The 14883-nt window shown below is 59.6% G+C and overlaps 1 protein-coding gene across 6 annotated transcripts in view; it reads left to right on the top strand.

Annotated features, from left to right (window-relative positions):
* The window catches only part of ZFTRAF1 (zinc finger TRAF-type containing 1), a 17866-nt gene extending 3179 nt beyond the window's left edge, over nucleotides 1–14687 (top strand). For 2 of the 6 annotated variants that reach the window (XM_073893424.1, XM_073893419.1), the window contains exons 2-4: nucleotides 9006–9244; nucleotides 9957–10168; nucleotides 11749–14687. In XM_073893424.1, coding sequence (XP_073749525.1) covers nucleotides 9006–9244; nucleotides 9957–10168; nucleotides 11749–12140 — 843 coding nt within the window. In that variant the 3' untranslated portion in view covers nucleotides 12141–14687. Of the gene's footprint in view, nucleotides 1–101; nucleotides 236–287; nucleotides 9245–9956; nucleotides 10169–10501; nucleotides 11385–11545; nucleotides 11634–11748 lie in introns of those variants that run through there. The other 4 variants (XM_073893418.1, XM_073893420.1, XM_073893422.1 and 1 more) reach the window with 4 other exon arrangements.
* Nucleotides 14688–14883: the final 196 nt, after the last annotated feature.

Genomic DNA, 14883 nt, shown 5'->3' with positions numbered 1-14883 from the left:
GGGCGAGGCGGCGGGGCCCGGGCTCCCGGACGAGGCGGGCCTGGCCGGCGCCCGGCAGCTGCAGGAGGCGGCCGGCGACCCAGACGCGCCGCCCAAGAAGCGGCTGCGGGCGGCCGAGGCAGCCGAGGCGGCGGCGGCGGCGGCGGCGGCGGGCAGCGGGAAGCTGGAGGAGCGGCTCTACTCGGTGCTGTGCTGCACCGTCTGCCTGGACCTGCCTAAGGCCTCCGTGTACCAGGTAGGGCCGCCGGCCCGACCCCGACCCAGCCCGGCTCCAGCCCCGCCGCGGCCGTCCCCCTCCCCCCCCTCCTCGGGCACCGCGTGCCCTCGGAAGCCAGGTCTGAGCTCCGGGGCCCAGCAGTCGGGACTCCTGGCGTCCGTTCGGAAGCTCTTGATTCTCTTCCTCTCGGGACTTTGTTTCCTACTCATAATCAGTTTCTTGTTCTGACTTCCCTTGCTTCTTGATTCGAGTCTTTTCGCTTCTTTATTTTTCAGCGTTCCCCGCTGCCCCACCTCAGCACTCCCCAGCCCACCCTTTCAAGTTGACCCCCAAGAAAGCTGGTAACAAAGGCCCCCGCACACTCCTCAGCGTCGGCTCCCCTCATCCTTGAGCTCCCTGGACTCGGGAGACCCTGGTGTTTCCTCTTCACTCACGCCCTTATTCTCTATTTTTTTTTAGCAGCCACACCCCCGAAAGCTGTCTTCAAGCTGCTCTTGTATATCTTCTATCTCCCAGTTGAAAGAATCCTCGTTCCCTTTTATTTGGGAAGAACCCTGAAAGGATAGGGTCATCTCTTTCCCTCCTCTCTCCCTTCCCCTCATTCCCGGTCTGGATGAACCGGCTGCATGAAGCCCCAGTCTGGGTCCCTTCTCTGTTCCCAGCCTGACCTCGTGCTCTGCTTTCTAGACATGCTACGCCCCAAGTTAGACTCCCACCCCATCCCGCCGTACCCACACCACGCCTGGCTTCTTAGGCTACCAGCACTCCAGGAAATGTGTCCACCCTCCTTTTTCCATGTGAGGATCCTGAATGGTGGCTGGACTCAGTCCTTAGCCAGTCACGGCCATCAGAGAGGGCCCTTGGCCCAGGTAGGTCTTACCAGTGCATCACACGGCAGCAGGGGCCACACTCCGGCCCAGGTCAGTTTGCAGTGTGCTGCCTTCTTTGTTCACCTGTCTCTCTCCACCTCAACACCTCCTCCCCACCTCTGACTTTGATACCCCTTCTTCCAAGAACCTCTTTGAGGAAGGGAACAGGTTCTCTATCATCTTTCTTGGCACTTAGAGGAGCTGGTCATAGCTGATGGGGCCTTGTTTTCCTGCTGTTACTCAAACTGGGGGCCATGGGTGAGAGGATCATTTTTGTAGAAAGCAGCACAAGGCTAATCTGGGTTGCCATTTCCCCAGTCTCTAGATCTCCAAGTTCTTTCCTGCTTTGGCGTGAGGTAGCTTTTAGGAGGACCCTGGTGTGCAGAGAGGAAAGAGAAGGCATTGGCAGGGAAGTGGGTTGAGTTTTTTGGGTGGAGGGTACTGCCTCTCAGCCTATCCTGGCGAGAGGCCCTAGCTCAGGAATACCATAGGTCTTCTGACCCAATTGGGGGAGTGCTTCCCATAGCCCCTCAGCCTTGGGGGTACCCTTTAGAGTTGGGCGCTCTCCAGCCCCCTTTTCCCTTGCCCATGATCTTTTGATCCTTTCAGGTGTAGGAATTTTTCCTTCCTTGGGTCTTAGATGAGAGCTCTAAAAAGCCAAGCCACCAGTGGTTTGGAGGGAGGGTCCCAGGGGAATTTGGGGGGGGGTCTCTCGTCCTGTGAGTGGGCTAGACCTGGACCTGGCATGATGACGTAACAGGCCACATGGTGCTTCCTGGTCCACTCAGCACAGACCCAAAGCTCTGCCTCTGGCCAGAACCACTGTGCTGGGGCCCGTGAGCCTGGCTGGTTCAAACCAGCCCACGCTGTGCTGGGAGCTGAGCTCTGTCCTGGGCGGGCTGGAGGCAGGCAGATAAGCAGCTGTGACAGGGACAGTGAAGGAGCTGAGACAACCCTGACCTGTGGCCCTCCCCATGGCCTGATGGGCTGTGCTGAGCAGCTTCCCTGGGAACGGCCTGCTAGGCAAGGAGAGCCCATGATGCCAAAGCTGTAGGCTCTGGTACTGGCCCTCCTGCTCCACCTCCATTCTTCCCAAGTGACAGGCGGGCCTTGATGGTGAGTTGTTTTCCTCTCATCTCTGGAGGCCTGGAAAAAGCTCTAGAACATATCAGTAGCAGAGCTCTAGACTCTAGAAAGTTTGACTAGAGTCCTTCCATGGGTTAGCACTTGCTTTGGCTGCTGGAAGCCGTGCCGTGGGTGGGGGCACACCTTGCTTGGATGCATAGCCGTGCCCACGAGGGGCCCGAGGGATGAGCCAGAGGAAGGAGGGAAGGTTTCTTGGTGGCTCCCTACTGCATACGACCCTGGATGGGGACATTGAGGGTAGTGGTTGGGATGGGCCTAGAGACCTGTGTCATTGCCTCGTCCCATCTGAGTTGGGTTTACTCCCAGGAGGATTTGGTAATGAATGGCCTAGGCCCTACACACATTGTCTCGAAACAGGCAGACACACAGCTTTCTGTGTGTCCCTGGTTGGGGCCCACTACTGGCCATCACCTCTTGGCCTGGGCTCAGCCCCTTCATTTTTTTTTTTTTAAAGTGCACAGCAATATTTTTATTTTTAAAGATATTATTGATTTATTTGAGAGAGAATGAGAGATAGCACGAGAGGGAGGAGGGTCAGAGGGAGAAGCAGACTCCCCGCCGAGCAGGGAGCCCGATGCGGGACTCGATCCCGGGACTCCAGGATCATGACCCGAGCCCAAGGCAGTCGCTTAACCGACTGAGCCACCCAGGCGCCCCGCCCCTTCATTTTTGAGGGCCTTCTTTGGTGAGCCGTGTTGACTGGCCGCTTCTGGCGGTCGCTCTAGGGCCTGTGATGTGTTCCATTCTCTGGTGAGCCGTGTTGACTGGCTGCTTCTGGCGGCCGCTCTGGGGCCTGTGGTGTGTTCCATTCTCTGTTCCTACCAGCAGCATTTCCCCTGACCCCACCAGGACACGCGGCTTGTGTCTGGGGATTGTCTCAGATGGTGCCCAGCTCTGGGGCGAGGAGAGTAGCCAGGGGCCATGGTGAGCCCTGTGCGCTGTGCCTGGCTGAGTCTGGGGGGGACAGCTCCGTGGGCCCCTGGAGTTGGCTGAGTGCATGGTAACTTGAGAGCTTGCCCTGTGGCCACCAGACCCCACCTCCATGCCACAGGGGAGTGGTGGTGGCGGCGGGCAGAGCTCACTTCCAGCAGACTTGCCCCCCTGTTTCCGAGTCTGAGCCCCTGGCCCCACACAGCTGGCTGTCCCACGCATCGAGCACGTCAAGCCACACACACCTGGGCTGGGACTTGCTTTGGTGTAAGAGCAAGGCACTCGTGCAAATGGTTTTCACCACGGCCTACTTTAAGTTAGGTCAGGTCAGGGACGGAGTGGGTACAACAGGTGCCGGCTTTGATGTTCTTTGTGCGGGTGTTGGGTGTGGCCTTGGTGACCGGCCCTACAGGGTATGGGGCCACCTTCCAGAGTCCCAGGCAGCCACTGGGGCAGGCAGCGGGGGGCAGGAGGGCTGGAGTTGGAGCAGGGATACTCATGCAGGGTGGGCAACAGGGCATCTGCCGTAGATGCAGAACTGTATAGCACCAGGGCAGTGTGACCTGCCCCCCACTCCCCCCGCCCTGTGTGTCTGAGTGCCTTTTCTGGAGGAAACAGCCTTGGTGGTGCCTGGATCATTGAAACTACAACCTGATCTTCCTGGGCTCCCCCCGAAGCCTTTCACACAAGACCCAGTGTGTTGTCTGTGTGACATACCTGGTAGGACCCTGTTGACATCAGCTGAGGCCCTGAGCTGTGGACCCGCATCTGGAGGGAGGGGCCACCTAGCTCCACCACCCCTCACCACACTCTCAGCCAGAAGAGTTCCTGTGACCCCCCCTCAGGAAGGAGTAGTCGGGGGTGTCCCAGGATGTGGCCCCCGAGTGGCTTTGTGACCTGCCAGCAGCACACCCCCTCCTCCCACCTGTTGCTCCTGTGCCCCTTCTGCCTGGGTGCCCCCTCCCCACTCCTGCTTTTCTTCTGGGGCCCCACAGAGGCAGTGGCCATCCTCTCTCCCTGCGACAGGACGCTTGTCCTCACTTGACTGGGGCACCTGCCAGTTTCTGCCCTGTGGGAGGGCTGGGTATGTCTCCTGTGCCTCTCACCCCTAAGGTCTCCTGTCTCCACCAGGACTCGGCTCAGGCCCTGGCAGGGGAAACTGGTTATGTGATTGGCAGTCATATTGGTAAAAGGCCTAGGAAGCAGAGGTGGGTCCATGTTTGCCCAGGCCCCAGCCAGTGTGGTCACAGGCCTTGGGGAGCCCCCAGTGGTTGTCAGCATGCCTGGTACTGCAGCCTCTGTTCAAAGTGATGTTTAGGGAATCCCCCATGAGGCTGCCCACCCAGCTGACCTGGGATCGTCTTCCCTAGCTCCTGGCTCATGCTTTGAGGTAAGAAAGGTGGCAGAATAGAGCTCGAAAACAAGAGCATAGAGAGGAGAAAGTTTCTGAACTCTGGCTACGTGAGAACCTGTATTTTTTTGTGGTGGTTACTTGTCATTTGAGTTGCCTTTCAATCCGGAGTATCTACATTCTGAACAAGAACCTGGTTATGGGAATGACTGGTTCCCACCTGAGTCCTAACTCTTGTGTGATATTGGGAGCTGTTGGTCCAGGACTTCAGACCCAAAACCTGGTGGAGTGTTAGAGTCCTGGCTGTAAAGCTGCATTCCTTGGACACGGTGAGATCTCTTCTTAGTTCCCTTGAATAAAGAAATTGAGACCTCAGGCCAAACATCAGGGACATAGGGTGCCCTGCAGCCCTGTTGAGCATGGTGAGAGGGACCTCCAGCTGGGCTGAGCAGCAGTTTTGGGGTTAGTGCCCTTAGCTGTCCTTTGGAGGGTGGGCTGCTCACATGGGCCTAGGTGCCAAGCCTTCCTGGAGCCCCCAGTGTTTGAGGGGACCATGTACTCCAGGCTTAAAAGAGGGCCTAAAAGGCCTGTTGACCAAGGCTTGGTTTCCAGGAGTTGGGGGGTGGTATTTTCTAAGGTCCCTTTACAGCCCAAGGCCTGGAGTCAGGGCTCCTCCTCCTGAGTTTGGACGGTACAGGCAGCTTCCCCTTAGCCCCGGGGGGAAGCTGGCCTGGGTGCACATGGGCTGCCTGTGGCCTGTAGAGGGAGAGGTTGCTGGGTGGTGTCCTGAGAGGGCAGGTACGAATGTCCACTCCTGGGCTGTTTGCGGAGGGGCTTGGGGGATATTGCTGCGGCTTGGGTGGGGTTGGGGCCTCCTGGGGTGAGGGAGGAGCTTTTGCTGAAATCGCGTGCTTGTGCCAGGGGTCCTTTCTGAGGCTTTCCAGGTGGGGGCCTTGTGAGGGGCTGGCCAGGCTCTGCTGTGTGATGGCCATGGTGGGTGTTCCTTCTGTTCCTGTCATGTGCTGGGGGCTGAGCCATGCTCAGTCGTACATGTCTCACCCCGTCTCTCAGCACATGATGAGGCCAGTCCTGTCTTTGTCACTTTTTGTGCCTGAGGACAGTGAGGCCCAAGAAGAAAGCAGCAAGCCCAGGGTCATGCTGCTGATGACCTGTAGGTTAGAGACTGAGCCAGCATCTGTCCTGGGGAGCCCTACAATGTTCTGAATCGGGGTGCCCCTCTCCCTGCCCCTCCAACCAGCAGGATCTTCCTGGCAGCCTGGGTGGGCGCTGCAGGAGCTGCTGCTTGGGATACCCAGGCTCTTGGGGGCTTGGCTCTAGCGTGTGGAGTGGGGCACTCTGGCCTGCCTTAGCTGTCCATCGGAGGCTTGGCCTGCAGCTGGCATTGTGCAGAGCCCTCTGGGAGCCAGGTTCCAGCTGGGCAAGTCAGGGTAGGTACAGTCCAGCCTGGCTGCTGAGGAGGCTAAGTCTGCGTTACCAATTGGCCAGGCCTGCATGTGGAGTTGGAGTCTTGCTCAGGAGGTCGAGGAGGACCTGGGTAGCGGGGAGGGCTCTGGAGCATGGTGATCCACCCTGCTGTGGACAGACCACCTGGGCTGGATGTCATCTGGGCCCAGGGCAGCCATCTGGTTTTTACCGAAGAACACCCCTTGGGTAACTGGTGAGGTGCTGGCTGCATGTGGATGTCAGCTTGTCCCTTGGCTGGGCCAGTAGCACTCTGCAGCATCTTGCTGGCTCACTGTCTTCCGTCTCACAACTGAGCTGTTGGGGCCTAAGGGGCAGTGACCCTACCTCTCCCCAGAGGAGGGCAAGGGTCAGTACTGCTTCTCCTAAACCTGTGTTGCATCTAAAAACTCCAGGAGGAAGGGGGTGAGAGCTAGCTTGGATGTTCCTGCAGCCCACAGGCTCTAGAAGAGACCTGCCAGGAGGGGTATGCAGGTCCGCTCTGCACCAGAGCAGTGGACTTTCAGGGCAGTGCTGGGAGGTAGGTGTCATATACTTGGCAACCTTGGTGTTCCTCAGGAGGCTCTAGACTCCATCCAAGTCTCTCACCCTTAGCCCCACACCCTGGCTGCGCCACCTTGAGATAGAAGAGAAGCCAGGTGGGTTCTGTTGCTGTTCTGCTCAGGCAAGTGGTGCCTGCGGAGCTGGGCCCTGCCCAGGTAGCCTCTCACCAGAAGGCATCGAGAACCAGAGTCTGTGGTGTGGGGGGGGTCCCAGAGTTGGCATCCTGCAGGCCCTGGAAGTGAAGGGCCTTGGTGTCCAGCCAGGCCCTCGGAGGTGCCAGGCAGTGGTTGTGGCTTCACTTCCAGGGGGCACCCTGAAGTTTCCTCCTCCCATGACTAAGTGGTTAGCCTGAACACCGTCCTTCTATGCCTCTGCAAGCTGCAACAGTCTTCTCTCCGGGGCTATGGTTTGGCGAAGCCAGGTCTCTGCCGGGCTCAGGCCCCTGGCGGGGGCTGTGATTAAACACATGCCCTGGGCCCTTGGTCTCTGCCTCCCACCGGGTGGCGGGGGCCTGTGGTGTCTGTGTCCCCTGCGCTCTCTTTCACCCACCGCATCTCTGGCTTCTCCATTGACCTCTGGGGGTGGACAGGGTAGCCTGCTGCTCCCGTGAGCAGGACTCCGCTCATCCCCGCTGCTTCTGAGAGTCCCCACCCCGCCAGCCCATGTGTCCAAAGCTGACACTGACCCACCCCTGCCAGTCCCTTTTCCTCCAAACCTGAGCGCAGCCAGCTCCCCTCCCTCATCTTGCACATTTTAATTTTTGGCCTGACTTAGAAATGGAGATTTTTGGCACAAATAGTCTGTGGTGTTTGTGTGGACATGGATTCTGTGAATGAGGCCTTTGTCCCCAGCCCTCCCACCTGCACTGGTCCTTAACACGTAAGTCCCATCACTCACTAGCCCCCAGGCCTGGCACACAGGTGCCAAGAGCTCCCTCGGCCTCCCACAGCTCCTCAGCTCAGGGTGCGCAGACCCCTGAAATGATGGGATGGCAGCTGGTGTTGACCGAGGATCCCATGTGTGTGGGTGTGGCCAGGCCTCCACTGCACTGCAGTGCCCCCTTAGAAGTGTCCCGGACCTCGGGGGAAGCTTGTGGCCCAGTGGCTTTCTGGAGGGTTGTCCTGGCTGGGGAGCCCAGGCCGGCTGCTGGCAAGGCCTGTGATCGTGCCATCTGCCTGCTCACCCTCAGCTGGCTGCAGGAGAGTCTCCAAGTGGAAATCCAGCTACCCTCAGCAGAACCCCTACCTGCCCCCCACAGCATTCCCTGACCTCTGCCCCTGCAGGTTTTTACCAGCCAGGGCCAGGCCTGGGGAGTTGTGTTTGCCCCAAGGGGACGCTCAGCTCAAGTCTTTTGCTCTTGTATCTCTGTGGGTCTCTCCTACCCCTGGAGGGCCAGGCCCACAGCCTGTGTACTTCCCTGAACGGCACCACATGGGTCCTCAGGATGTGCCTGTGGAACCAGAGGCCCACTGTCTGCGTGCACATGGACTCCCAGTACGGGCATGTTGGCCACAGCCAGTGTCTGGGCCTCAGATCTGCAGGCTCCCAAAGGAAGGGGGCCTGCCTCCTGCTGACCCGGCTCAGCAGTCTGTCCTGCTGGCAGCTCCCATTCTCTCCTCCAGGCATACACTGTGCTCACAACACCCTTGTCCCAGGCCAGCTGGGTCTCCCCACCCACCCCAGCTCTGTGCCAGCAGCCTTCAGGAAGGTCCCCGTGTGAAGCCAGCCTCACTGGGTGGGTGGCAGCTGCCTTCTCCCCTGTGCCGGCCAAGGAGGGCCGGAGTGGAGGGGCCAGGCCCCCAGCACAGGGGAGCAGTGTCTGCTCCTACTCGGCAGCTGCTGGCTAAGTGCCGCTGCTGTGCTCAGACAAGAGTCCGTGTTCCTGTAGGTGTCCTGAAGTCAGGGCGTCTGGGGGACCCGTGACACAGTCCCTGGCCCCTGGGATGGGAAAAGGCTCCAAGCCCCAGTGTGGCCAAACCAGTCACCCTTGTGGGCCTCCCTCAGTGGAGGTCTGTCACCTCTGCAAGCCACCAAGGGCTCTCTTTGAGTCACCCACCTCTCCACAGGAACCCCATTGGCTGTGTGTTCGCCATGTTCCACGGAAAAGGCCCGTTCCTCCTTTTTTTTTTTTTTTTTTTTAAGATTTTATTTATTTGAGAGAGAGAGAATGAGAGACAGAGAGCACGAGAGGGAAGAGGGTCAGAGGGAGAAGCAGACTTACTGCTGAGCAGGGAGCCCGATGCGGGACTCGATCCCGGGACCCCAGGATCATGACCTGAGCCGAAGGCAGTCGCTTAACCAACTGAGCCACCCAGGCGCCCAAGGCCCGTTCCTCCTGAGCAGTGGCTCTGTTTGCCTCTCCTGGCCAGCAGGCCCTTCTGCAGCTGGAGCCGGTGGGGCAGGCTGGTGCGTGCGTGTGTGCACCTCCTGCAGGTCTGTGAGCTCATCTCCCTTTCCTTCTTCGCAGTGTACTAACGGTCACTTGATGTGCGCTGGCTGTTTTATCCACCTACTAGCAGATGCCCGGCTGAAGGAGGAGCAGGCCACATGCCCTAACTGTCGTTGTGAGATCAGTAAGAGCCTCTGCTGCCGCAACCTGGCTGTGGAGAAAGCCGTGAGCGAGCTGCCCTCCGAGTGTGGCTTCTGCCTGCGCCAGTTTCCCCGCTCCCTCCTGGAGAGGCACCAGAAAGAGGAGTGTCAGGACAGGTAACCTCCTGGGCCGGCCTGCCCGCCGGAGCTTTAACCACATGCGTGGAGCCCAGGATGGGGCTGGAGGCCACCCTGCTGCAGGCGAGGCCCCAGAATGTGGGTTATTTTGGCTGGTCTTTGTTGCCCTGGCCCTGGGTTCTGCACACATAGCCCAGTGGCAACCTGGAGGGAATGGGCCAGGGTGAAGCTGCTTGGGGCCCAGGCCCTGGAGGGGAGCAGGGGTGGGCCCTGCAGAGGGCAGGGGGCTGTGATCTGGACCCAGTGGCTGTTTGGACATCACCCTGGCTCTCCAAGGTTCTCTGGCTGCATGGGGACCTCTTAGAGGCTCTCTGTCCTTGGCCAGCTCTGGGAGCTTAGCGTGAAGCTGCATGGGCACCCTAACCCAGTCCCTGCTGGCTGACCCTGCTGTCTGCCAGTGGTCAGGCCGGCAAGCCTCACATAAAGCGAAGCTGCATAGGGTCCAAGACCATGGTCAGTGGCCACTGTTGCCAAGCAAGAGAGTCCTCCCAGCAAAGGGTGTAGGTGGCATGTATATTCACAGCTCTCACGTGCTCCTTTTCTCTCAGTCTCTCCCACATACTCTGACCCCTTCTTGGGGGCTGGCACACGGTGGATATGTCCTTCAAGGCGTAATTTGTATGAGCAGGGCTGGGCAGAGCTACCTCCCACAGGGCGCAGGCTGTGACCACGGTGCTCGCCTCCTCCCCAGGGTGACCCAGTGCAAATATAAGCGCATCGGCTGCCCGTGGCATGGCCCCTTCCACGAGCTGACGGTGCACGAGGCTGCATGTGCCCACCCAACCAAGACGGGCAATGAGCTGATGGAGATCCTAGACGAGATGGACCAGAGCCACCGCAAGGAGATGCAGCTCTACAACAGCATCTTTAGCCTGCTCAGCTTTGAGAAGATCGGTTACACAGGTGAGGCGCCCTGCCACCCACTGCATGCCGCACAGGCTGGGGGTGCTGGGGAGCAGTGGGCTCTGAGCAGTGGGCACAGACCATGCTGGAAGGCCAGGCTGTGGACAAGCTTTTGGTGAATGGGAGGACACCTTGGGGGAGAAGACAGGCCAGAGGCCAAGCAGGGGAGGGGCCGGGGCAGGACCCCAGGGGCACCTGCATGGCTCTCAGAGGCCCTCCCACCTGCCTCCCCTCCCTGGGCCTGCCACCCCAACAAGGTGACATCCTACTGCGTGGGGCTGCACAGTCCTTGGGACAGTCAGTGTCTAAGCAGAAGGGGGGTGTGTCTTGGAGGGCCCAGCAGCTAGGGGCCTGCCCTGCGGAGCCAAAGGCAAGAAGAGCACTCAGCACATCCGGTCCTGCCTGCAGGCAGTTACTGCAGTGGCCACGGGTCTCCTGAGGCCATCAAGAAGATGCTCAGGGGCAGGGCTCCTGAATGAGCTGAGGGTGCTCAGCTCAAAATGCAGAGCTGGGAGTGGACGCCCAGGGACGGGCAGGCTGGACCACGCTCAGGCCTACTGGATCTCATGGGCTCGCCTGGCCACTGCCACTGCTTTTGGACATGCTGGGGAGCAGGAGCCAGGCCAGGGCCTGGTCCAGATACAGAGAACAGCAAGAAGCACCTGCTGACACTGGGGCCACTCAGGGAGACTACAGCCCTCTACTGCTCAGCCCACACCAGGCAGCCGGCTCAGAGCATCAAGGGTGGTCCCAGGCAACCAGTCACACCGTGCTGCCTGGACTAGGCCTGGCTAGGTGTGGGCCTGCACAGGCCTGAGAGCGAAGGGCCCGGCAGCCTCAGCAGCAGAAGGTCGTGGCCCCTGGTTAGTTGCAGCCTCAGCTGCCCTGGTGGGCGCCATGGCACAAACAGTCCAGGCCAGGCCTTGTGGGTCTGGGCGGGCTGAGGCATCATGATGGTGGCGGTGGCCGGGCAGGGAACCCCGTCCACACAGGAAGGACTGGCCACCTCCGTGGAGGGACTCGTGGGCCGTGGGCCCCGGGCTGTGCTGAGAGAACTGTGTGACAGCACAGGAGCCCAGCACTGGGCCACACGCCAGTGCTCTGCCTTGCGCCCCACGCAGGCTCACGTGCCACGCGCCTGCCTGCCCGCCCGCCTGCCGGCTTTTCTGGCAGCTCTGTATCAGAACCAATAAAGTGCACTTGTTCTCAGAACGCATCCTGTCTGTGTGTCTGCTTACCCACGCCCCTTGGGTGGGCCTCCCTCTGCCTGGGCTGGGCCCTGGGGGGGGCGAAGAGGGAGGCCAGCGAGGGTCGGGCCGCTCACTTCCTTCAGCCTCCGGACTCCCTGCAGCTAATGCGTGTTACTTCTGTTTGTAGTTCTTTCCCCCAAGCTTGTGTACGCCTCCATTTGCCATAATTGCGTTTGATTTGCCTTGTGACAAGTAGAGCACGCTGTGTCCTCCTGGTAAGTTGCCTTCCTCCCTGGCTGAGCCTTTATCCTCGCTCGGCCTTTGGAAGGCGCCACCCCCGGCCCTGCCCACACTGACTGCCGGCTCTTCCCGGCCTGTCTGTCTCCACAGAGGTCCAGTTTCGGCCGTACCGCACGGATGACTTCATCACGCGCCTGTACTACGAGACGCCAAGGTTCACGGTGCTGAACCAGACATGGGTCCTGAAGGCGCGCGTGAACGACTCAGAGCGTAACCCCAACCTGTCGTGCAAGCGCACACTCTCCTTCCAGCTTCTCCTCAAGAGCAAGGTCACGGCGCCCCTGGAGTGCTCCTTCCTGCTGCTCAAGGGTCCCTATGACGATGTGAAGATCAGCCCGGTCATCTACCACTTCGTCTTCACCAACGAGAGCAACGAGACGGACTACGTGCCCCTGCCCATCGTCGACTCCGTGGAGTGCAACAAGCTGCTGGCCGCCAAGAACATCAACCTGCGGCTCTTCCTGTTCCAGATACAGAAGTAGGCGGCTCCGCTGTGCTGCCCACGCCTGCCCAGCGGTGGCTTCACCATGCTGTCTGACCTTTGAGCAACGGAGGGGAAGGAATGAATGCGAACATTGGAAAGTCTGCATGCGTGTGCGAAGGTGTGAGTGCTCACGCCTCGCGCTCTGCCCCGCCTCCCCTGTCCCAGGCACCGGAGGCTGGGCCACCTGCAGAGGAAACGGTGGCTCAGGGACACCATGGGGCTAAGCCCAGTGGCCACACCCTGGCCCCCAGTGGCGCAGTGAGGCACACCGTCTGCTCTGGGCCGTGCCCGGCCCCTGGGCCGGGCTCGGGGAGCACGCTGACTTCAGACGGCATATTTGATTGCAATTAAAAAGGCACCCTTGTTTCCTACTTTCTGTTTTGTTTGAGGGAAAGGCATAGCTGCGATTGGACATTGGGGGAGCTTTGATTTGGCCTGGGGGTCAGAGCCCAAAGGTCCTTGTTACTACATCTCCATGTAAACCCCCCACCAGAGCCGGGGTCTTGCAGCGGCCCCAGCGCACCCCCCACCCCACCGGCTGCCCCAGAGAGGCAGGACTTGGCCACCCAGGCTCAGCAGATGCTTCGGAATGCAGGGTGAAATTGTCTCTTCCCAGGAAAAAAATTAAACTCTTTACAGGTTCTTCTATAAGTTATGAAATTTAGCAAGAGAGAATCTATTTTGTGTATTCAGCCTTGAGGGCACAGCATCCCCAGCCTGTGAGGGAAGCTGTGGGTGGGGGCTGCTGGTGATAAGCTAGCCTGGCTGGGGGAGGGTTTGAGTGGGCTGGCCATCCCCCATGATGCTGGCCCTGTGTCGGGGGGGGCCCCCCCACAGAGGTCAGTCCTTGGGCAACCTGGTTTCTCGCTGGAGGGAGCTCTTCAAGCCTCAACTTTGCTGCCCCCGTGGCCCTGGCCTGCAGTGAGCAGTCCTCAGTGTGTGGGCCTCACAGCGGGGGAAGGAGCCCTCCCTGGAGGCCCCTGGGACCCTCAGAGCTGCTGGAAAGGGGAAAGCTTGGCCCCCTCCTCCTTTGCTTAGGAGACACGGCTCTTCTGCAATAGGTTTCTGTTGCTTAGATACCAAAGAACCGTTTCCTTTGCCCCTGGCCTGGCCTACCGGATGCTTCAGAGCAGTCCCTGCCACTCCCGCCCCCCTCCTGACCTAGCCCCCCATTTCCCGGGCCCTGTAGGCTCAGCATATTGGGGAGCCCTGGCAGCAAGAGTGCAGAGCTGCAGGCCTGGCCTTGCTGTGTGGTCCCTCCCTCTCCCAGCCCTCAAGCTGGGAACTGAGAAATGGAGGCAGGGAGGCCTGGGGTAGAGTGGTGCCTCATCCCAGTGCGGAGCCCAGGCAGCCCTCTGAGCCAATTCTCCCCCCAGGGCAGCTGGCCTAGTTATATTGAGAAGACTGGTTAGCTTCTTGTTTCCAGCCTAGGGCACGGGGCTTATGGGGGAACCCCTCCTGCAAGGCCATCTGTGCCTGGCCACTGAGGGTGCCCAGAGGTGCTATGCTTGCTTTCCTACCCTCCACAAAGATGCCACCCCAGCCCCCAGCACATCCTCGGGGGCACACCCTGGCAAGAGTCCCACTGCCCTCGAGGGCTGCCCCCTGCCCGGCAGGCCCAGAGGATGACATTCAGATAGCCATGTGCCAGGTCTCGTGAGTAGAGGGGATGGTGCTGTGTCATTGCATCTCAGCATCTCTTGGGGATGGACACCGTCTCTGTAGAGTTTCTGGATTCCAGAGGACCATGTGGTGGAGGAGCCAGGCCAGGGCAGGCTTGCCTGTGTTTGGGTGCATGTGTGAGAGATTTGAGCCAGCAAAGGGGTGGCGCCCAAAGGCTCTCCTAGCTGGGGCAGGGTGGGAGGCAGCAGATCTCTATGCAGGGCAGGTATGTGGCTGGGCCTTCTCAGCCCTGTCTCTGCAGTCCTAGGTCTATAGCAGTCCTTGGGGATGGGGGTGGCAGATGGGCTGGGCTCTGCACACCAGGGGTTCCTGGGTGCTGTGGGCATATAGCCCACTATTTCTGGCAGCCCAAGGGCATGGGGGGGCAGGGTGGCACCCACACAAGGCCTTCCTTGTAGGGTCATGTGTCTGGGGGTGCCCAAGAGGAGTGGTAACACATCCCAGCATCGCTGTCCCCAGCCGCCACCCTTTAACAGTCACCTCAGCAGCTGAGCCTTACAGCCTGGTGGAGACAGGCACCCTGGGAGATGGTGGTATGTCCCAGCCACTCCTGGGAGCTGGTGCCACAAACCTCCTGTGGCATCTCACTGGGGTGTCATTGATTTACTGGGGATGTCCCAACCATGTTGTTAGAAAGGAGAAAACACCCATGGCCTGTCTCCAGGACCCTTTGCCATCTTGGCATCCTGACCTAGAGAGAGTGGGGGAAGAACCCCGGCAGATGTGGGGGAGCCCTGGGGGCACAGACCAAGCTGGCCCCTCTACTCCGTGCCATCACCACTCCCCTACGGGCACTACATCCCTCAGTTCACCCAAGGGAGACATTTACAAAAATAATAAAAATAATTTTTTAAAGAGTAAAGCGAGAGGTGTTTTTATCACTGTGGGAAATGACTTACGTGTCACTATTGTGGTCTGTGTTCTCTTTGGATATTTTCTGTATGTAACTATAGTTTCAAAAAAATTCCAAACCATGTTTTGTCTGTGTTTCCTTATGTGAGAAGCCAGCCTCATGGATGCGTTTCCCTGGGCTCTGCTAGCATCCTGGACAGGAGTCA

The sequence above is a fragment of the Callorhinus ursinus genome, unplaced genomic scaffold, assembly GCF_003265705.2.
Source record: "Callorhinus ursinus isolate GAN/ISIS: 27379988/994484 unplaced genomic scaffold, GSC_fseal_2.0 scaffold5, whole genome shotgun sequence".
Lineage (NCBI taxonomy): Eukaryota > Metazoa > Chordata > Mammalia > Carnivora > Otariidae > Callorhinus > Callorhinus ursinus.
This window is presented reverse-complemented; position numbering and strand designations above follow the sequence as displayed.